The following is a 23,866-nucleotide window of genomic DNA, read 5'->3' as shown; positions in this document are numbered from 1 at the left end:
TCGTAGACCTTTATACTGACTTCCTCCCAGAGCATGATCTAAGAATTAATTCCTCCATAAGTCTAGTCAAGCTGACTGCTTTATGGTTTGTCTCCTGTTTTCTTATAAGGCAAATTAATTCAATTTCTTCACTTTTTTGGGGTTAGTCCTTGTGAAATATGACAGATCGACAGCCCTTAGAAACAGGAGTTCTATGGTTATTCTATGAATGTGTCTCCTACCACCAATGTGGCTCTAGTCTTTCTTAGGTCTGTAGAGAAACTAAGTGTTTCGCTCTATTCCCTGTAGACCTCTCTTATGATGCTAGCCTTAGGGGTAGTTAAGAACAAATGATGGACTACTGATTAGTGGTATAAATAGTGACTAAGAGCCCAGGCTCTGGAACCATTCAGATCTGGGTTTAGATTTTAGTTATATCTAGTTAGAGGTCTTGGACTTCTTTGTTTCCCTCTCTGCTGACTATTTCTCTGGACAACATTATTCTTAGTGTGAGGCAGTAGAAGGAATATGGGTTTTAGATTCACTCAGAATTGAATGGGATCAACTCCCAGTGCCACCAACCTAGACATTCATTATAATATGATCCACTATTTTGTAGCACTGCTGTGAGAATTTAAAATAATGCAAAACATCTAGAACAGAGCTTAGCATGTGCTCAATGAATGGTAACATTGTTAGAGTTTTATGTTGTTGGTTTTGAGTGACTCAGAGCAGAAATATGACTTCCAAACAGTTTCACATTGCTTATAGGCCAGAAAGCTATGAGATTTATGTACTTCAAGGATACAAAACTCTGAAAAGGGGGAAAATATCAATTAGCTTATTTTGTATATAATGCTAACCTACACCTGACATCTTAACTGATTTGACTAGTTGTAAAAATGCAGCTCATAAGAACAGCCAGCTTTTTCATATTGTAAAGATGAAATTATAACTGAGAGGGCGAAGTCAAAGCTATGCCAGAATTTTAAAGCTCTAAGAGTGGTAACTTGTTGCCAAAAGACAAAGCAACCTGGCTTGGTGTGGGCTATGTGAAGTCTGACCTGATATAAGAACACTCAGGTAGAATGGTCTAATCAGAAATATCAGACTGAAGATCAAGAGAGAAACGGGCCTCTGATAGCAACTTTGGAGGCCTTGGTGTGGAGGTGAGTGTTGATGGATAATATGCTCAGAGGGAGAGAACAGGAGTAAAAAGTCTTGGCCCTGAAATTAGGGAGTTTCAAGTGAAAATATATGAAAAAGGAGAGAGAATACACAAGTGAAAGAAGGGTTGCTGAAAACTTGGGTGTGTCAACTCTTAGAAACTCTATAATGTCAAGGAGAATGCCAATGAGGCAAAGTCTACTGATTTGATTTTATTTTTGTTGACTTTTCCTTGATTATTGATGACATACATTGTAATAACAGTTTTAGTAGAATGATAGAAGCAAAAGGAGTGGGCTCTGGTGAGGAAATAGGGGCATCGGTGTCAATTACTTTTTTAAAAAGTAATTGCAGTAAAAAGATGTAAAAACTGGAATTACCTTTCACAGGTTGGAAAATAAATCTCTTTGTGACCTGCCCTAGTCAACAAATAGTTAATGGTATAAATGCACAGTAATTTCAGAGGCATTAAAGATCCTGTTTCCATGGAAACAGCACCCTACAGAGAGAGAAAGAGCTAGGATTCCCTGACAAAGGAGGAACAGCAGAGTTCTGTCCCCCACACAGTACAGCAGGGAGAGATGATTACACGTTTCTTTCAGCTTCCCTGGGAAGGTGCAGTTGGGGTTCATGGTGCTGTCCTGTTGAGGATGAGGGAAGAGGGAAATGAGTTTGGTTTGAAACATTCTTGATCTCACCTTGCTTTAAAACCTGACTCAAAGGTCAAGCCCATTTTAGAATACTCGAAAAGACCAACGGGTGTCTAACTAAGTCACTAGCTAAAATTAACTAACTAACTAAACATGTTTGATCTTCCCCCAACCTCTGTATTCTAACCTGGTCTAGAAACAGTGCCATAAAGGATTGTGAGTTAGAGCAACTCCTAAACAACACAGGTGTTTGACCAGCACCTTCCCATTATGGTTTTCATCTTGGTGTATTCTTCTTTTCTTTTTTTAAAATATATTTTATTGATTTTTCACAGAGAGGAAGGGAGAGAGATAGAGTTAGAAACATCGATGAGAGAGAAACATCGATCAGCTGCCTCTTGCACATCCCCCACCGGGGATGTGCCCGCAACCCAGGTACATGCCCTTGACCGGAATCGAACCCGGGACCTCTCAGTCCGCAGGCTGACACTCTATCCACTGAGCCAAACCGGTTTCAGCTTGGTGTATTCTTCTTATTTACACACTTCATCTCACTGTTTTCAGGTCTATGATATCCCTTTTACTATTGACTAGTATACATTTCCTGCATCTTCAAACCCAGTCATACTTTTAGGGATGGCTCCTCCCACTAACTTTAGCCCCAGAAAGCTGTGTCTTAAACTGTGGTATAGGAGTCCCGCTAATAAATTCCTCGTTGCTAATTTTCCTGACACTTCACTTTCTCTACTCCCATATTATATCCCACTTTGCAGCTGGGATGTGGGTGTGTTTTTTTCTGCTGGTCTTTCCTTGGACCCTAGACTCAAGAATTCATTTTTTAGTTAATCTTAACCTGAGGGTATTTTTTCCACTGATTTTCAGAGAGAGTAGAGGGCAGTGAGGTGGAGAGAGAAAAAGAGAGAAAGACACAGAGAGAGAGAGATGTGAGAGAAACACATTGATTAGTGTACTCTGACTTGGGCCAGAGAACCCAGGCCTGTGTCCTTGACCTGGAATTGAACCTGAGACCATTTGGTCCTTGGGCTAATGCTCTACTACTGAGCCTCACTGGCCAGGGAAAAATCATTTTAAGTCCTATGTGAAAGGACTTTATCCCATGGCAGGTGTTGTTCATAACTGGCTCTTTTGAAAACAGAGATGTGGTTCTGAATGAGTCAATAGCCTTCACCACTCTTTGTCATTGTAGCATGACATAATTATGGAATGCCCATGACCCTTAAAGACATAATCTTCACCCAGGCATCATGCATGTACTGTCTATTGGAAACCATACACTGTCTCTGGCATACCCTTCCTCTTTTGACCCTCTACCCCTTACATTCAATTATATGACTTTCTAGAAATCCCCTGCCAACAATTACTGGAGGATTTTCCCATAGCACCCTTTTCCCATGAATGTTAATTCCTCACAACATCCACTCTCAGTCCTGCAACTGAAGCCCTCTCAGTAATTTGTTTGTTCACCTCTTTTGCACCCTGTAGTAGAGCTGTTGGAGGGAGTTGTGAAATTAAGCATATGGTAGCTACAGAGGGTGTAGGAGGGGAGAGTATGGAGGTATTGCCAATGTGTTGATTTTGTTGACCGCTTAAGGTATAAGAAAGAGTAGAGAGGGACTCCAGTACAGGGAAGAACAAATTAAGAACATTGGAGAAAGGCCAAAAGGAAGAGAAAGGCCTCCTTATTCATTTCCCTTGATATCATGCTCAGGTCACTTTGGATTCTAGACCAAGGGCTTCTTGGGCATAGAGGGGCAAAAGTAGGTTTACAGCTGCAAGTATGCAAAACACAGAGCTTATTCTTGTGTTATTATTTATTAATCATTGTGTTATTTTCCATATGAACAATTGTAAACCTACTTTTGCTCTCCCTGCCCAGGGTTTCTTTCAATAAGTTGGAAAGCTCACCAGACGGAAGAGGCTTCAGGGCAAAGTTGAATGTCCTAGAGAACTCTTTGCCAGTCGTTGTTCAGCTGGTTGTGGCTTAGACCCTGAATAGCATTGCTAGCTCGTGAACTAAAATGGGTGTCAGAAAGGCAAGTCTTTACCTTAAAATCATTCCTAGGCATAAAAAAGAAATAGCAATGTACTCAGTGATCAGCTAGCCTTGGAGCTGTTATGGCATTTTCTCTGGGAATGTCCCACCACTGACTTTGGATGGCCTGCACCGGGCTGTATTGCAGCATACTGAACACGTAATCTATAGGAAAGGAATTTTATTCAGTGCTTTTAAAACAAAAAGTGATTTTTAACTTATGCATAGCAGGGAAATATTAACTTAAAAGGAAAAAACCTCCAGCGGCAATAACATTATCCAGAAGAATTACTTGGTTCCTTCCCACTGGGTAGTTGCACTTGTCTGCCTCTAGAAAGTGCGTTTCCCGTAGCACCTTAGCAGGTCTTGCTCATAGCAAAGGTGTCTAAGGGTTGTGGGTGAGGACAAGGAGGATTTCTTTTTCATTACTGAGTTCTATACACAGTTCCCTGAATGAGAAACAGCTTTAGCACACTTAATTAATTGGAATAAAAATGTGGCATTGCTAAGTTCTCTAAGGAACACTCAAGATGAGTGTGCCTCCTGCAAAGGAATTTTAAAGAGAATTACATAGTGTTAAAGCTGGATTCTGGGAGGTCAGATGGGGGTCATTTTGAGGAGTCATTTATTGTAGACTAAAATGATGGGGATATGAGCTCATCTTTTGCCTTCCTTGGGAAGTGAGCTTTATATTGAAGTAGTATGATTAAGTGATTCCCCACTGCAAAATACCTTACAGAGGTCACTAATCATGGTAGAAAAAACAAATGTTCCCAAGCCTTAGTAGTTTGGAATATTGTGGGAATGAGGGGACATGTACTATCCTGATGGTTCAGTGGCCCCCCTTACCTGCAGGGGATATATTTCAAGACCCCCTGTGAATGCCTGAATTGGGAGGCCCATGAATTGGGAGACTTGAATTTAATGTACCAAGGATTTGGCAGCATCTCCCCAGGCCTTAGTGTATTTAGCTCTAAATATGAAAGGTTAGACTGTGATTCAAAAGTTCCTGCAAACTGTTGCATTCTCTAATATCCAGGTGATATATTAAAAAGGTAATCATAATAGTAACAACAACATCAATTCAAACATAAGGCTCATGTGTACAGGGGCAGATAAGTGCAGTTCAAAGTCTTCTGAGTACAGAATCATTTAATCCTCACAATAATCCTATGAGATAGGTACTATTATGTCACATTTTTATGGTGAAGAAACAAAGGCAAAGAGAGTTTAAATGATTTCTAGGTAACACAGTTTCCAAATTGGTAGATGAAAGACTTGATCATCGGAGTGCAGTGTCCTTGCTCTTACTTACCATATTTCATGGCCTATTATTATTGTTGCTGAGTGATACTGTATTACTTTCCTCTTGCTTCACTTATTTTGTTTTCGCTTTTATTTTCTTTCTACTCATTTCTCACCACTAAGCATTTTGAGGCATTATCCAGGCCTTTTCATTCAGTTCAGTGTAGTACATATCTTACGAATGAGAATAAGCTTTTGGGCTTGATACTACCAGTTGGACCTATCAGTAAGCTCAGAGGAGAATTGTCCTCTGGCTGTGGCCTTCCACATTGAGTCCATTTGGTGAAAGGGTACAAATGGGTAGATACAAGGCTGTCACAGCTGGTGGCAGGGCCACTCAATGATTACCATCTTTCTGGAGGAAGGTTAATGTACTCTACTTTCTTATATTAGAGCAGAGATTGTTGGGCACTGCCCCACAATACTTCTGTATGTTCTTGCATTTCAGATAAAAGTAATTCAGCCCAGACAGTGTTGCTCAGTGGTTGAGGGTGGACCTATGAATCAGGAGGTCATGGTTTGATTCCCAGTCAGGACACATGCTGGGGTTGCGGGCTCGATCCCCAGTAGGGGGTGTGCAGGAGACAGCCAGTCAAAGCTTTTCTCTCGTCCTTGAGGCTTCTAACTCTCTCCCTCTCCCTTCCTCTCTGAAATCAATAAAAAAAATACATTCTTAAAAAGTAATTTATGGCATTCAGTCATGATGCAGAATTCAGGTAATACCTCCCAGAAATTTTTCATTGTTAGGCATAGGGGCATGAGAAGACTTTTCCATTGCAGTAGGTGGTGAATTGACACATCACCATTTCCCCCTCAATGACAGCAGTTCAATCTAGATTGCTAAAAGGCCAAAGCACAATCTCACCACCAGCAGGAGAGAGGAAGTTTATTAAATGTATAAGTCAGTCTTCAAGATATTTAAATATCTCATTCATTTAATACTATGAATTTAGAATTTAAATAACTAAGATGTGGACTATCTGGACTTGAACCTTTTATGATTTGAAATAAATTATTTTATACCAAAATAAATTAATGGTATAAATAGCATTTCAGAGAAAAATTGTAATCTACTGGAAGACAAACTATTTTTAACCTGTCTCAAGTAATTATAAATTAATATTACAATCTGCTCTTTAAAATCGTTTTTCTTGAGGTTCTCTACTAGGTATCACTTTGCAGAAATAAGAGAAAAGGACTGAATTTGACAGCTTAGGAAACTGTTATTTCTAATTATTTTGTAGAACAGCATAATTTAATATTTTTATATATGACATTATATGTGAAAGGAAACCTTTAAAACTTCTGCAAATCCCTTTTCCTTAAGAAGAAAACTATTGTTGGCAAGAATAATTCATGTGCCTTGAAAACACTGACACATAACTTAGGAACTTGTGGATCTAGGATATGAGTAGAGATGGTCTGAATGCACTATCCTTGTTCTTAAATACCACCGTGAACTGACTGTTGCTACTGCTGGTGGTGGTGGGATGATGGTGTGTGTGTGTGTGTGTGTGTGTGTGTGTGTGTGTGTGTGTGTGTGTTGCATACTGCATTCCTTTCCTCTTCCAATGACTATTTTTTCCTTATTTTCTTTCTACCAGCATTTTGGGGCATTGCCTATGTCAGTCATTTGAGTTTAGGATATCTTACTAATGAGATATTTCTATGGGTTTGACCCAGAAGGTCCCATTGGTAAGGCCAGAGGAGAATTGTTTCTTGAATGTGGTCTGCCACAGTGACAGCATTACACTGGATTTGTTGTTTGGGGTTCATTTTAATAATTATGAATTTTCAAGTTGGGGGGGAAAGTCAGAAATTTCTATTTAGTCTACCAAACTGTAACATCAAACATCTACTTTTTAAATATCCTTACCTTTTTCTCTCAGTACTGGTCTCTAATTAGGGAGCTTTTAAATGATTTAAAGTTCACTATTTCTAATCCTTTTGGAAATTGTTTTCTACTCTTTCAAGAGAAGACATGTCCACAAAAATGGCAATCTCTATTTTTTCAATACTCAACCAAGGATATGTTATTTTAAAAATTAATTTTAGAGACAGAGGAAGGGAGAGAGAGAAACATCAACCAGTTGCCTCCTGAATGCACTCCAACTGGGGATGGAACCCAAAACCTGGAATTGTGCCTGGACCTGGAATTGAAGCCACCACCTTTTGGTGTATGGCATGTCACTCCAACCAACTGAGCCACCCAGCCAGGGCAAAAATAGTAATTTCTAAAAAGAGACCAGGGAAAGAGTTTTTGAAAATCTGCAGTTTTGCCATTGGTGGAGTTTAATAATGTAACTAGAGGCCTGGTGCATGAAATTCGTGAAGTGGGAGGGGGTTCCCTCAGCCTAGCCTGTACCCTCTCCAATTGGGGACCCCTTAGGGGATGTCCGACTGCTGGTTTAAACCAGCAGTTGGACATTTCTCTTGCAATCTGGACTGCTGGCTCCTACCTCCTCACTTGCCTGCCTGCCTAACTGCCCCTAACCCCTCTGCCTGTCTGCCTGGTCACCCTAAACTCTCTGCCTGCCTACCTGATCACCCTTTACTGCCTCTGCCTGCCTGCCTGATTGCCCCTAATCACCTCTGCCTGCCTACCTGCCTGTCCACCCCTAACTGCCCTTCCCTGCCTGCCTGATCGCCCCTAACCCCCTGATGGCCTGATCGAGGCCCCAACTGCCCTCCCCTACTGGCCTGATCACTCTTAACTGCCTCTGCCTCAGCCCCCACCACCATGGCTTTGTCCAGAAGAAAGTCAGACATCCGGTCAACCTGGTCTAATTATCCTTTTATTAGTATATATAGCCACAGCATTAATCAGATGAAATGTAGAGACAGAGAGCATGTCAAAGGAGCATCCCTGAACTTCCCTCATCAGGTAGGTACTATGGTATTTTATAGGTGATAGAGCTGATGGCTTTAAAAGGTAAGTGACACACCAAAGACATGATTATAGTTGTAGATTTTTCAGAGCAGGAACATTATAAACAAGGGCTCAAGAATTCAAGTCTCCTGCTTGGAACTGTGTTCCTTTATTGCTCTCTCATAATAACTGGAGAATGGAAACTCAGAGCTGTGAATGATTTCAACATTTTTGAGGCATGGTGGTGAGTGGACAGAGTGCTGCAGTGGGGGGTGAGGACCCCTGGATCCTGTCTCCAGCAAAGCCACCAAACACTTCTGGACTTTATCTGAAAATGAAAGGATTGGATGAGATAAGTAACTTACTTATCTTATTATCACATTAATGTACATTAACAACAACAAAAAATCTAGAGCCTTGTACCAATGGAAGGCAAAATGAGCATTGTTGGTGCCAGGACTTTGGTTTGCTGTGAAAATTCTAGCTGAGCCCTTTGGGACACCTCCCACATGGGGCATACTGCTAAATCATTGCTTTAGGTATCAACGTGGTGCAGTGGATGAGCTCTGAGTGTCATGGTCAAAGTCAAAGAGACACAAGGGCTTTTCACCTCAGCTTGACCCTGTTAAACCTACTGGAGTATGACTTTGGCAATAAAAAGCAAATATATTGGCTCTGAGCCCTTCAGGGTTCTGAAGTTCTTTACAAGCAGGAGTCAAGGGGGAAATGAGATGGATTTTATTTTATGCAATCCATATTAGGGATCTATCTAGTCTAGGGCACATGTGACATGAGAATACTAAAATGCACATCTGGGGCTCTGCAAACCTGCTTTCACTTCACTTGGTGATGCAGCAGAGAGAACCATGAACTGACTATCAGAAGTCCTGAACAAGCAGGTCAAGTTCACCTCGGAAAGTTGGGTAGCAACTTAGGACCTATTTTCTCCTTTCTAAAAGTAGAGTTATCAATGGATAATTTCTGAGTTTTCTTCTATTTCTAGCAATTTGAGATTTATGTAATGTTCGAACTTTTGAGACAGGCCATCAGGGTTCTTGTTGGTCAAACTACATCCCGGAGACAAATCAAGCACTAGTTTTTAAATACCAAACCTTGATAAGGCTTTCAGCAGATTAGAGTCTTATAGGCAGAGCATCTGAATTTGGCTGCCACTTGAAGCAAGGCTTTCTGATTGCATACTGAGGACAACACATTTAAAGTAAGACAAAATAGCAATGGTATCTCTAAATCTTATAGTTTAGCCCTTTAGCGAGGGTTGCACCTGGAACTGTTAAGGCTTTAAGTCATATTCAAAATTGACAAAGTGCAGTCAGATGCAAAGATGGGAGATTTCATGTTTTATGGAAAGTTAAATTGATTAATATCACCACTTGACCTAGTGTATCTTCCATATGTGGAATGCAATCTCCATTCCTCCACTGTGTTCCGTTGATAATTGAGTCTTGTTAAATGCAATCATCACACTTTTCCTGAAGTCTAAAATAAGATAGGTAGTCAAATCATGCCACTGTATTCTTTTTCTGAATGTCTTTTTATTGTATAAGCTTTATTTATATCATATTTTACATAGTCTTCTTATTCACTATTTCATGTGATCATCACAATAGCCGTATCTGATAAACTGGAAGTAAAAATGGTATTTCCATTTAAAGAAGAAAAGCTGAGGTTCAGGTGCCAAGGTCACATGTCTAGAAATGACCACAATTTTCATTACCAGTGGGAATTCTTATGCAAGGCGGGTGAATATTTGTAAGCTCCTCACTAATAACTAAATGTTGGCATGTCAGAGGGAGTTACTCAGAAAAAACACAATGTAAATGATTAATCTAAGTAGTACTAACAGATATTAATGATTAAAGAATACTTTGGTGAAGAATATTTTCTATATTATCATACAATTTTAAATATTTTTGATAAGTGTAAAATATGCAAGAAATACCTAGATAAAATAAAACAAACCTGTTGAGATGGAAGAAGATGAATATCTCAGAAAGAGAAAAATTTATAAGGAAAATCAGAGGATCTGGAGCAAAAATAACTAAAGAAATTTAACTGAAGGTCAATTATATTGCTTGTTAGCGGTTTATTTTCTCAAAGTTTGAGTTTCTCAACTTATACACTGAATTCAATGCTGTCCCCTTCAAATAAATTATAATGAGAGGCTATTTACTTATTCCATTCATGCTGCCTATTACTTGAATTCTTTCTTGAATTTCACTTTTATAATTGCCTTCTGAAGTGGACACTTTCTTTTAAATACTCTCAGTGCTGTTTTAGATAAATTCAGAATTATCAGAGTGATAGAAGTAATTTATTTATCTCCCTCCCTCTCTTATTCCCTCTTTCCCTTTCTCCCTCCCCCCCAGTTATCCTTTCCTCCCTCCCTTCTCTCTTTCCCCTTCTTCCTTCCTATTCTTCTTTCCTCCTTTGTCTTCCCCTTTATTGTTTTCTTCTAAAAAAGAAATGAAAGTAAATTTGTTACATCTTATAAACCTCTGAATATTTCTAGAAATTATTCTAACCAATGCAGTGTTGTTGTAGTAACAACATATTTCACAAGTAAATTATGTTGTGTACTCAGATTCTGGTTTGTTAAAATATTTTATTTTATACCTTTGTAATTATATTCCCTGAAATGAATGATATAGGGATTTGGTTGAAATTATTGAAAACTTTAGGAGACATGACTCTTATCTTCTAACTAGTGATGGGCTTGAGCAAGCATCACTGAGTAAGAGATGAGGAGCAGTGCAGGGTATGGAGGGGAAGCATGCCATGTGGAGCACTGGATTGAATTAGGGGTGCTACACTTTTATCAATTGGAAATGCCCAGAGAGAGCAGCCAAGGGATAATGGAGGGAACTTGAAGTCATAGCATATGATAACTACATGAAGGATCTGGGGATACTAAACCCAATGTGGCATATGAGAATCAGGATGGTACGGGAGAGAGGACATGGGACTGGGAATGTGGCTTAAAATGTTATTTCTGCTTCCAATTAGCTGTGGAACATTGGACAAATAATCCAGACTCTCTTACCGATCTCATTAAAAGTGTGCAACTTAAATGAGCGTAAGCTTTCTTCAAAGATTAATATTATTTTATTAGGGATGCATGAGAAATGTCTTCAAATACTTCAAGAGCTCTCATGTGAAAGAAGGAGTAGAACAAAATGGTATAATATCTAAGGAGGAGACCAGGCTCAAGGGCTTGCAGGGCAGCAGTGAGATGGCTACCTTGAGGGTGGAGTGTAGTGATGAACTCCCCATCTGTGGGAGTATTCAAAAAGAGCTGTGAGGCCCAAGTTTATGATGCTATACACAGGAAGTATAAACTGCAAGAAGTGGTGAGCTAGTTGATGTATGTTTCTTTGAATTCTGAGATTCTAGGATCTATCTTAGGGGTTCCTCCTGGTTACATTGTGAAGCTACACAAGACCAGAGAATGAGAGGCTTAAAAGATCCCAGGCAGCCCTAAAAGTGAGAAGAAATACATGAGAGTTTGGCTTATGATGCCTAATCATCTTTACCATTGCCTAAGCCAGGGATGTGGAACCTCTTTTCTGCCAAGGACCCTTTAGATATTTATAACATCATTGGCTTAAGATAATTCAATTAATACAACTTTAAGTTGCCTCCTGATGCTTTCTTCTTCTCCCCTTCAGTGTAATATTAGGAAGTCATTGTTGGCCATATCTCCAAAGCCCTTTAGGACCTCATGTCAGTGATAAGATACCCTCTTTGCTTCTTAGCAGAGACACATCTCACAGTAGCATCAGGCTGAGGCTCCAGAGTAGCATGTCTTGTGGACACACAGAGCTAATCATTATTGATTCCTTGGGCCCTTATGGTAAAGGGACATGAATTACTGTCAGCACGGTTGAACTAATTTGGTTGTAATGAGCATGCCTATGGAAATTTCCAATGAGGGAACTCTTCAACAGATCAGAGTGGCCAACAGGGTAGATGGCGTGAGTGTAGGTGCAGGTGTTGGAGAGAAAGACAATTTCATTGGTCTGACTCTAGTTATTTCCAGAGTTTCTGCTAATTTATGAGCCTGTGCCTAAAACTCTCTGTGAAATGCCTCTCCCTCATTCCCCCTTTGCCCCCAGCATTTTCTGTTCATTGTGTACAGTACAATAGCCCTGGTCCCCAGGTGCATCTTGTGGAACAAGATCCTGGACTACTAGACTCATCTCACATCTCTTAGAAGTATGGGCTAGGCTGGATCTTAGCAGGAGTTCAAAAGCCTATGAATATCTCTGGTAGGGGGAGAGAGCCTAAGCTCCAATATGCCACCTTTCTTAGCAGAAAGTTGCCATGGCACATTCCCATTTTCTTTTCTTGTTTCTGCCACCTTTAATCCACTGCTTTTAAAAATAATTGTTAACATAATGAGGGTTCACTATGCACCAGGTCCCATGGTGAGTTATCTCATTTAAGCTGTGTAAACCTAATAAAGTAGATTTCTTTATTACCCCATTTTTGTAGGTAAAAAAGAAGAGTGATGTTCAAAAGGCTAAGTGATTTGCTCAAAGTCATAGCTATAAACTAAATTCAAACATGGTGCCCTTATTTCAGATTATTAACTTCTCGTATTATTCCTATGATGTGAAAAGTTGATGACTCTATTGAGTAATCAAAAGTTCCAGGGGTACCACGTTTCCACATGGTATTTATATATCTATCTATGTGTTTATCTCCATCCACCTTTGTCTCTTTCTTTCTAGCTATCATGTTCTTGACATACGTTCTTCATACTTTTAACCTTTCTTTTATTTTATCTTCACAGGTATCTGATCAATGTCACTTTTGAGGGGAGAAATCTGTCCTTCAGTGAAGATGGCTACCAGATGCACCCGAAACTGGTGATAATCCTTCTGAACAAGGAGAGGAAGTGGGAGAGGGTAGGACATGTCTTTGGCAATTCTCAAGCACACTAGAGAGGAAGGGGTGGAAAGTTTGCAAAACATTAAATGAAAGCAGTTTCTTGGTTTTGCTCTCTGAGGCAGGGAACAAGAAATCAATACTTTGAGAACACAGAAGAAGCTATTTCTTAAACTTGTATCTTCATTTTCTTGCTCTGTTGGTTAATCAAACGATTATTTTCTTTATGGATTTCCCTTTTTATTAGTTATAGTGCTGTATGAATCATGACTTTGTATTAATGGAAGATTATGCATGTAACACAATTTGGTGAAGAAACTGTGTCTGGTACAATTTAGAAGTCATGTCCTACATGGTACACTAGGGAGGCCTAATTTATGAGCAGGCAGGTGTGGATTTACAGTGCTGGGAGGCCTGCCATGCAAGTCTTTTCTCAGGCTCTCTCCCTCTGCCAGCTAGTCACAATGTCTAAAATTCTACCATTAGAAATTATGGCCTAGGTTTAATTCCCATGCCCTCTACTAACCGTCTTATCTACTTAGGGACCTTGTAAAGATCTCTTCACCACTTGTACCTCCACTTCATCATCTGTAAAATGGGAATAATAATAGCACCCACCATTATTAAAGGGTTGTTATGAGGATTAAATATTATTATACGTAAATGACTTGAAAAGGTGCCTGGCACATAGGTGGCACTCCATAGGTATTAGTTTTTATTATTGTTCCTGATTCCTAGTCAAATACAAAGGGTCCTGAGAGTAATGCCATCAGTGGTATTTCTCAGAGTGTGTTCTGCAGGACCCTGGTTCCTTGAGATGCTTTACTGAAAAATGGTTCTGCAGATAAATAAGGTTGGGAGATGCTACCTACTCTTTCTCACCCTGAGAGATTCTCAGAACATATTAGCATTTGAAAGTTCAGAGGTATCTTTTAGCAAAAAAACACACACATATTTTCTACTATTTAACTTGGCATTTCCCAAAATTATTTTAACACAACACCCTTTTGTTCCTGAAATTCATATTCTGTGAAACACCTTGGGAAACATTGATTTAAGGCAATTTCTACAGACTCCATGGACTGATTGGCTGAGAACAGGCTTTAAGATGTCAGCGTGACTCTGACTAGGATGGAAACCAAACTCTATATTTCAACTGAGTAGCCAGGAAAAGAGGCCAGAGCTCAACTTGAAATTCATGGTCTTGTTACAGAGAGCCCTGGACAGATAGTATATGACTGCTCACCTGTGAAACTGGGCATATGTGGCTCAGGTAGTGGAACCTAGGACCTTATTCTTCAAATTGAAAGACCTCCATCTGTCATGTTTTTCCTCATTTCAGTGCACAGTATAAGGCTTACATTATGCCTGGTGTTCTTGATTAAAGTTGCCCTCCCTCCTCTGAGTTATCATTTGTTCAGAAATGGTTGTTCCCTGGGCTCCTGCTCTTCATCCCAATCAAGCTGATTTTCACTGCTGCTGTAGAGACAAAATAATTTAAGAAGTGTGCTGGGACCCTCGTGTGTAATAGGCACTTCTGTACATCTCCAGAAGAGGAGTTATTAATAACTGAGGCTTCAGGCATGGATCAGAAGACGTCCAGCTGGGGTAGCTTTTGTGAGGTAAACTCATGATTACTCTCTCAAGTATGGGGCATCTCAAACTGTACTTTCTTAAAGAGATACCACTTACTATCACTGGTGCTGACTTCTCCTCCTTAGGCTGAAATCTGAGGCCTGCGGTTCCCACCCATTTCTAAAACTAGATTCTCTACCCTGGAATTTGGATCCTCTCCCTTTTTTTTTTTTATCACTTCTACCTTTATTCTAGCTCTTGAATGTATTCCTTACTTTTTCTATTATCCAGGAACAATGTGACTGTGATATGTATGCCTTCTTGCCTCTTGATTCCCACATTTGTCCATTCAGATCAGCCCTTAAACATGGATGCAGAATAGGCTTCCTAAGGCATAAATCTGATTATGTTTTTTGTTTGCCCAAAACCCACTCAAACTTTCTGTGGTTTATGGATTGGGTCTAAACTTTACTCTTTCATTCAAGGCTCTGGTCTACCTTTCAACTCCTGTCTTTCTCTTCTTTGTTTTCGGTCTCACCATCAAGCTATACTGGACTCCTCTCTGTCCTGAGAGTATACAACATGTCATGAGGTTTCCTTTTCCTGGGATGAGTTGTACAATTCTACAAATAATAACCAGCCTTTGAAACCCAATTAAAATGTTGCTGTATCCTTCCCTGATCTTTGACCTAAATTTAATCTTACTCCCTCATCCCTTGTAGCATTTGCCCATACCTCTGTTGTAGCCTGTGTTAGGGCTGTGTGCCTGCATGCATGCTTCCGGCGGCCAGAGGATGCGTCTTTTATTGTGTCCTCAGAGCAGCCTGGAAGAGTGTGTTACACTGAGTTGTTCAATAAATATTTGTCTAATGAATGAGAACCATTACATAATACAAGAGTCTAAAATCCATCATTAGGAATCCAAGTTTATGCTATTGCCCTTGATACAGTAGCTAGGTTTTTGTTGTTGTTGTTTCTGGTGGTGGGAAATAAGATCTGTGTGTAGGCTGAGTTTTCATAGATCATACTTTAAATGTACTAATGGAACTTATTATTTAAAGAAATTCTGTGGTTAATCATTTTGTAAAGCATTCAGAGAGGGGTTGAAATAACAAAATAGAACATTTTCATATCGACTTGGTTAAATCAGGGAACACTGCTGGAGAACGAACTTTAGTGTTCACTGAGTTCACAGAGCCACGCAATTTCTAAAGTAGGAAGTTCTCCTTAGGGCTCTCTAGTGGGCAGGAAGGGGTGGCAGGAGCCAGGCACAGCTCCAGGGCATGTCTGAGATGTGGTGAAATCACACATCACACTGTGGGAAGTTGTACTGTTTCTTCCACAGTAACCCAAGCCCCAGCATCATCCTGCATTCTCAGGATTCCTGATACCACTCCTGCAGGTCCCTCCTTGTGGTCCAGGGGAGACTTAGTATCTGTGGACTCTAGAGAGGCAGGCACCAGGGTAGAATCTTACAGTGAGGAAATGGATACTGGGAAGATAACTTGGGGTGGTGAACGCACAATACAGTGTTCAGATGTTATGTTTACCAGTGTCACTCCAATAAATTCAAAGAAAGTGGAGGAGAGAAGATAAGCTGGAAAGGAATCTAGGTTTGTGGAAGAAATATTGGCTAGGAGACTGGACTCTCAGTCATGTTCCTAACTGGCTGTGTGACCCACTCTTTTCACTTTTCTAGATCTTTCTTTCCTGGTGTCTAAAATTGAGGCATGAGATTAGGAAGATTTGTAGGGTTCTTTCCAGCTCTAACTTCTGGGATTAAAAATCCACATTGTAAACAGGCACTTGGAATGAAAATCAGGTGAGAGCTGGAGCATACAAAAGAAACTGGAGTCTGTTTTTAAGGACAGTAGCTCTGAGGACAAATGTGTCATTCTTGCCATTTAAGTAAACATCACCTCCTCAGAAGGCCTTCCCTGTTGGCTTGAGACAAAGTAGCCACCCAGTCACTCTATCACAACAGTTTATTTTAATTTTCTTCAATATACTTATTATCTGATGTTTGCTCATTTGATTGCTATTTGTTTATTGCCTGTCTCTTCACACCAGGATGAACACTCGATGGGAACAAGGACCTTGTTTTTGCTTCCTCTAGTTCTTACACTAAGAAGAGTGGACACTTGAGAGATAATTGTTAAATAGATGAAGAACCCATAGGCATAGGAGATTTAGAGTATTGGCCAGCCACTTCACTTCTACCCGAAAGTCTCCCGTTTAGATAGAGTGGTTTACTTAAGGGAGCGTGAGAGCAGGTACAGTGTCCGCCTTCAGAGTGAGTGCTCTGAGTGCCAACAGAGGACTGGTGACAATCTGTAGTGAGCTCACTGTCCAGTGGACACAGGCCTGACCAGGGTTAGCAAGCAGGTCCAGGAAGGCTCATTGAGTTGTTGGTGAAACATACGATGGGATTTCATAGGGTTCCTTCAGGATTTTTAAAAGTAGTCTCAAAGGTACGATATTATAAATGTGGTTTATTTTCAAAAGACATGAAGTCCTGGCAACATAGTCTATGGGACTGAGCATGGCTTTGGAAATCAGAAAGAGCCCAGTGCATGTGGACATTTATCAGCTGTATAAACCAAGCCACTGATATTACCTGAGTCTCTTTCCATCTTGTAAAATAGGGCTTTATGTAAGGCTGTTATAAAGATTAAAGGAGACTTTATAGTGAACCAACAGTTAGTAGTGACTGAAATACAGACAGTATCCAGCAAATATCATTTGGTAGTTCCTACCCTCCTAGTGTAATTTTTAAGGTAATATTTGCTCATGGTATAAAGTCAAATGGTATTTAAAAAAAAAAGTCAAATGGCCCAACCGGTGTGCCTCAGTGATTGAGCATTAACACATGAACCAGGAGGTCACAGTTTGATTCCCGGTCAGAGCACATTCCAGGTTGTGAGCTCAATCCCTAGTAGGGGGTGTGCAAGAGGCAGCCAATTGATGATTCTCTCTCATCATTGATGTTTCTGTCTCTCTCTCTCTCTCCCTCTCCCTCTCCATTCCTCTCTGACATCAATCATATATATATATATATATATATATATATATATATATATATATACGTACACACACACACACACATATATATATATAATGTCTTCTTATCATCTGTGATTGTTGGTTCCTCCAGGAAATTATTATTTCCAATGTCTCATGTATTCACTCTGAAAACACTCCAAGCACATACACATTTTATATATTAACTCACTGACCTCCTTTTTTAAAACAAGTAGTACCTGCTCTTGGGAACTTTTGATGGGATACTATGTAAGGATACCTCACTCTGGTATGTAAGAATGTGGAGAAGAACATTTAAAAAGGAATGTATACACACACACACACACACACACACACAGAGGCATACACGGTAAGTTGGAGTGGTGAAAATTAATTGTGTACAGGGTAGGTTCATTTGTAAGTGGGGAATGGCTTCATAAACTTGCATTAAAAGTAGTCTGGCACCAAGAAGCAGTTCCAACAAGCATTCAGGCTTCTGTCTTTATCAGAGCCTCTCATGATTTGCTTCATTGCTACTGCTCTCTGCTTCCATTTAAATGATCCTAAAATGGGGATAATAAAAATGAAATGCAGTAGGGGTGTGTTCTGAGTAATGACTTCAAGAAATGATGATGGTGCATTTTCAGACTATAAGATGTAAACAGGCCTTAAAGGGACTGTCTGGGCCAGAATAGCAGAAGGTTTTCATCTCTGCTTGTCTTTGCCCCAAAGAGGCAAAGTATGTACTTTAGAAGCCCACTCCCTCTTCCCTGCCTCCACCTACCAGAAGATGGCCTTCCTTACATAGGTCATGTTTGTGTCATTCTTTGGGCTCCCCAAGCCCAAGGTATCATTTTAGGCTTGTGATACCCAGGAGACAGCACTAACTCTAGGTATGGGTGCTCTGTGATACTAGCACCGAAGGCCTAGGGTGACCCATTTGCTGATAATACAATTGAAGTCAATTACTACTATGACATATTCCACTTGAAAGCCATTGACTGACAAAATAAAATAGCCTCTCTATCTGCGCTGACATGACTGCACACACACACACACACACACACACACAAACACAGACTCACTCATATACAAATGGAGACTGCTCATGAACACAGGGACCACATCTGTTTGGTTTTCCACTATGCGTCTGTGCCCAGCACAGTGCAAGACTGTAAAGTAGGCCAGTAAGTATTTGGTGATGCTCAAACACACCTGTACAAGCCATGTTTTGCTCCCAGCCTCATAGGAGAGGCCAGAGAATACCCCTGCTCTCTCCAGACTCAGTGGGAGGTGTCTGAGGAGGTGAAAAAGAAGCTTCTCGACGTGTTTGTTCTGGATCTCCTGATACTGCCATTTGACAACATGCTATTTTTGCTGATTTAGAACTGAGTACTAATATGCATCATTGGATTAAGGGATTAGAAAACAGGATCTTTGGAGAAAGTCTGTGGGAATTGGGGTCCGTAAGGGGGAGAAGAAAAGGCACTGAAGTGATGACTTACTCTCTTTAAGTGTATGAAGAATTATTGTTCCAAAGGTTGGGATCAGCTGTTCACTTTCTCCGCTGAGACAGAATCAGAGTAAGTGGACTTAAGATCAAGCAGAGAGGATTTATGTGAACTGTAGGGAAAGTTTCTTAACAGAGAGATGTGTTGAGTATCATAACTGTTAACAACAGGAGGAATGACACAGAATATGTTCTTACCGCTCTGTAATGTGCAGTCCTGCCCCCAAACCAATACATGAACTACTCAACGTTGAAAGTTTTCCTTCCTCCCTTTCCTTCCATTTCCTTTCTTCTCACATGTAATTATTGAGCTCCTACCATGAGCCACCATCAGATTAATGTTGTAGTTTTTCTAGTGTCTGAGGGCAGGGGGAAAAGACACTACAAGGAGAAGAGTGCTTATTGTGACACTTAACATTTCTATAACCTATGTTGATTGTTGAATTTTATTATTTGGTATGAAATAATAATTGGGTGGATGTTTCATATTGTTTGACTAGTAAGGCTCTGCTCATAAACATTTTCTTTATGATGATGACTTACAGACAGGGTACAAGATAATGTATTTTTGGCTATCTTTCTGAGTTGTGGTTATCATAGGTTCTCACATCCAAGAGTCCCATTCTCTTGTTCCCTGAGCTCCAAGAGCCGAGCCCATCCTCATTGCCTACTCTGGTTTTGGGGTGCCAGAAAGAGATAACTGGGGGCAACCGCCTGGGAGTAGGAGGTGTGCCCTTAACCCACAAACTTTCAGCACTGCTGTTAGACTTAATCCACAAAGTGAAGCTTCTACCCCCATGTACGTTTGTAAAATAATTCAAAGAGAAGAGCAGCATGTAATGAGGGAATAGACTTCAGAAATGTCATTTCAGGAATGCTGGCTGTCTTTGTATGCTTGTCATGAGCCACTGAATGAAGGAATAAAACAACAAGATAATATTGGTTGACTCTACTTTTGAAACCTGCACATGCTGATGGGGAGAAAAAACAGAGTTGAACCCAGAGACTGGAGTTCTGACTTAACCTTGACTTAAGGAAACACGGTAAAGAGGAATATGTCTCCAGAGCACAAATATGACTTTCATCCATCTTGTTTAAATTTTATTGAGATTTTTATTTCATGACAATTGTCTATGGTTGGCTCCCAAGTCCTCTGCACTATCTTTCTAATTCCTAGGCGATAATGTTTTGTCAGTAGTGGTATTGAAAGAAATAGTAGTGTAGAGGTTACAGGATTCTTGTGTTAATATAGAGGAAAAAACACATTTATGATTTTCTTATTACGAAGGTAATTGATGCTTATTAAAGACATTATGAAGGATAAAATAAAATTTACATGCATACACACCTACAAAGAATTAGCATTTACATTTATTCTATTTCTTACTGGTGTTTCATTTCTGTGCATGTTGTTGTTGTTAATCCTCACCCAAGGATATTTTTTTGATTTTTTAGAGAGAGGAAGAGAGAGGGAAAGACAGAGAGAAACATCAATTTAAGAAAGACATATTGATTGGTTGCCTCCTGCACGAACCCTGACCAGGGCCTGGATCAAGGAGGAGCCTGCAACCAAGGTATGTTCCCTTAACTGGAATCAAACCTGGGACCCTTTGGTCCACAAGTTGATGCTCTATCCACTGAGCCAAATCAGCTAGGGCTGTGCATGTTGTATTTATGTGTGAATTCAATGTGATGCAATATAACTGGGAACGTAATACAAGGTGAGGAATAAGTAGGTTTAGAGTTCTGAGTACATGAAACACAGAGTTTATTCTTGTATTATTATTTATTAATTTTTGTGTTATTTTCTATACAAAGAGCTATAAACCTACTTTTGCCCCACCCTGTATGTGAACAGTTTGTAATCTGCTTTTTTTTCTCTTACTATGATATGATAGACCTTTTCCTCATTTATGAATATTATCCAAAAGCATGAAACTTAATGACTACCTAACAGTCCATTATTAGGATAGATCATGCTTCTCCAAGCTGATCCCTCATTATTAGATATTCACATGTTTGTTAAACAGATACTCTGCTTCTCATATGAAAACAATTTCTGAGTTTTGGATAGTCTAACTTTGATGCCATAAGACTGCTTTTCAAGGCAATAAAGTTTGGCCACTTTCTTTGTTATCTAACAGCCCTGAATGTTAAAAAGACAGCCTTTAATTTGATAATTACTTAGGTTATACTCAGTCACTAGCAACCAGTGGACACATGCAGTTGGTGGGGAAGGCGCTCCTCTGTGATTCCTGGTCTTCAAGAAGTCACAGAGAGTTTTCCCTTTGTGATCTTTTGATTGGATGTGCTGTCCTCTAACTTCGCTAATAACAATATTTTCTCTTTGGTAGTTACATCACACAGAGAAAGGGATTGGTTATGTGTTCTGTGTCTGCAATTTTTATCATATGGGGCTATTTTCTTGAGGGTCAGAGGCTTGTAAAATTCAGGCTAGTGTTCCCAAGAAACTAGTAGGGCTCATGTTTGATGTGACATTCCTTCTGGTGCTATTTCTTTTTTCTTTCTTTTTAAAAATATTTTTTATTGACTTCAGAGAGACGAAGGGAGAGGGAAAGAGAGATAGAAACATCAATGATGAGAAAGAATCATTGATCAGCTGCCTCCTGCATGCTCCACACTGGGGATCAAGCCCACAACCCGGGCATGTGCCCTGACCAGGAATTGAACCGTGACCTCCTGGTTTGTTCATAGGTTGATGCTCAACCACTGAGCCACAGTGGCAAGGCTTTCTGATGCTATTTCTATTATTTCTACTGCAAGTGACTCAGGAAGAAGGGAGAGCAATCCCCTTCTCTCACCAGTGGGTATGGCATGTGGCTAACTCACATACCCACAGGTTGATGTGCCTAAAGACTGACTGGGATTTGATAGCAGGTACTACTCTTTTCATACCTTTATGTATTCCCCACTAAACAAGCTACTCTGTGCATATATTAATATAATATTGACATTTTCTGAGATCTCAAGTTTTACATTAAAGTATAATATCTGACTGTCCTTCATATACAAGCAAGCCTCTGTTGACCTAGCACCAGGAGATCTCCCACTGTGAGGTTTTCCTACAGTGACGATGGATTTGTACTAGTCAATGCACAGTCTGTCTCCATAATTCCTGTTTATGAGAGCTGGCCAGGAATAGGATAAAAGAAATTCATGTACTAGGGAGAGAGGCTCTGACCTTGGCATGTTAACTCTGTTAATAGGACCGCAGAACAAGATTTGAAAGGAAGTGTTGGCCACTTAAGACAATAAATTGTCTTTATGAATTAAAGCTATTAATAAAAAACATGGATACAAATCTCCCACAATAACCATAGATCTCAGATTATTCAGGGCAATTTTATTATTTCCTCTGTTAGCTTACTTCTGTTCATAACACACACACACACACACACACACACACACACACCCCACCCCACATTCAGGAGAGAGCGAGAGAAAGAGAGAGAGAGAGAGAGAGAGAGAGAGAGAGAGAGAGAGAGAGAGAGAGAGAGAAGAAGAAGAAGAAGAAGAAGAAGAAGAAGAAGAAGAAGAAGAAGAAGAAGAAGAAGAAGAAGAAGAAGAAGAAGAAGAAGAAGAAGAAGAAGAAGAAGAAGAAGAAGGAGGGAGGGAGGGAGGGAGGGAGGGAGAAAGGAAGGAAGGAAGGAAGGAAGGAAGGAAGGAAGGAAGGAAGGAAGGAAGGAAGGAAGGAAGGAAGGAAGGAAGAAAGAAAAAGAAAGAAAGAAAGAAAGAAAGAAAGAAAGAAAGAAAGAAAGAAAGAAAGAAAGAAAGAAAGAAAGAAAGAAAGAAAGAAAGAAAGAAAATCTTAAGGTAGATTGGAAGCTCTCACCTCACCTGTGATCCAGGGTCTAGGTGTTCCCTGCCCATGAAGACATCCCACTGCTGCTTCTAAAGGCATTTAAGGTCACAGCTCCATCAGCTAAATGTTCAGAAGGTTTAAATGTAGAGTGAATCTGTGCCAGGGAGCAGTGAGAGGGAAAGTGTGATCCTGGGGAGGCAAATAAAGAGGAGAAGGGCACACATAGAGGGCAGTGGTCCAGAGAGTAAGAGACTTTCGGGCAGTGGTTCTCAACTTTCCTAATGCCGCAACCCTTTAATACAGTTCCTCATGTTGTGGTGACCCCCAATTTCATTGTTACAAATTGAACATAATTAAAGCATAGTGATTAATCACAAAAACAATATGTAATTATATATGTGTTTTTCAATGGTCTTAGGCGACTGCTGTGAAAGGGCCGTTCGACCCCCAAAGGGGTCATGACCCACAGGTTGAGAACCGCTGCTTTAGGGGGAGGGAAACCATTCTTCATACCATACTTGCCAGGTGCACAGCATTGCTGTTAACACCAGCCTCCTCTAGGTATCCTACCACATTCTTCTACTTCAACAGTTTGGGGTGAGATATCTCCTAAGATCGTTGTTTTCGGCTATTCTTGGAATAATGTGTGCCAGTTTTCTTTATTCAGCCCATAGGAAAGGGAACTTGCTGGCAAAGGAACAGAATACCAACTCTCAGGTAGAATTTCTGGTGGATAGTTAAGCCACCTCAGCATTCTCTTTATAGACTAGTGAAAAAAATTATGTTTTCCCAATAGGAGCTGGGAAAGAGGTACTATTCTAGAACAGTCTATCTAGCTTGAGATTAAGAGATTTTAAAAGGGATTTGGCCATTATCACATCTGACATTTATATAACACCTTACTAATAATATGGTGAAGAACTTTAGTATATATGATCTTGTTTTGATTCCTATCTTTGGGAAATATTGTATACAAAAGTAAACTGAGGTTCAGAGAGCTCTCATG

At 40.0% G+C, this 23,866-nt stretch overlaps 1 protein-coding gene across 1 annotated transcript in view; it reads left to right on the top strand.

The window, feature by feature from the left end:
* The window catches only part of GRIN2B (glutamate ionotropic receptor NMDA type subunit 2B), a 429,133-nt gene that overhangs the window by 308,675 nt on the left and 96,592 nt on the right, over window positions 1-23,866 (top strand). Inside the window, exon 4 of the mRNA XM_059682258.1 lies at window positions 12,837-12,951. Coding sequence (XP_059538241.1) covers window positions 12,837-12,951 — 115 coding nt within the window. The remainder of the gene's footprint in view (window positions 1-12,836; window positions 12,952-23,866) is intronic.

This window comes from Myotis daubentonii, chromosome 2, assembly GCF_963259705.1.
Source record: "Myotis daubentonii chromosome 2, mMyoDau2.1, whole genome shotgun sequence".
NCBI classification, from domain to species: domain Eukaryota; kingdom Metazoa; phylum Chordata; class Mammalia; order Chiroptera; family Vespertilionidae; genus Myotis; species Myotis daubentonii.
Note: the sequence above shows the minus strand (reverse complement) of the source record. Positions and strands in the feature narration are given on the sequence as shown.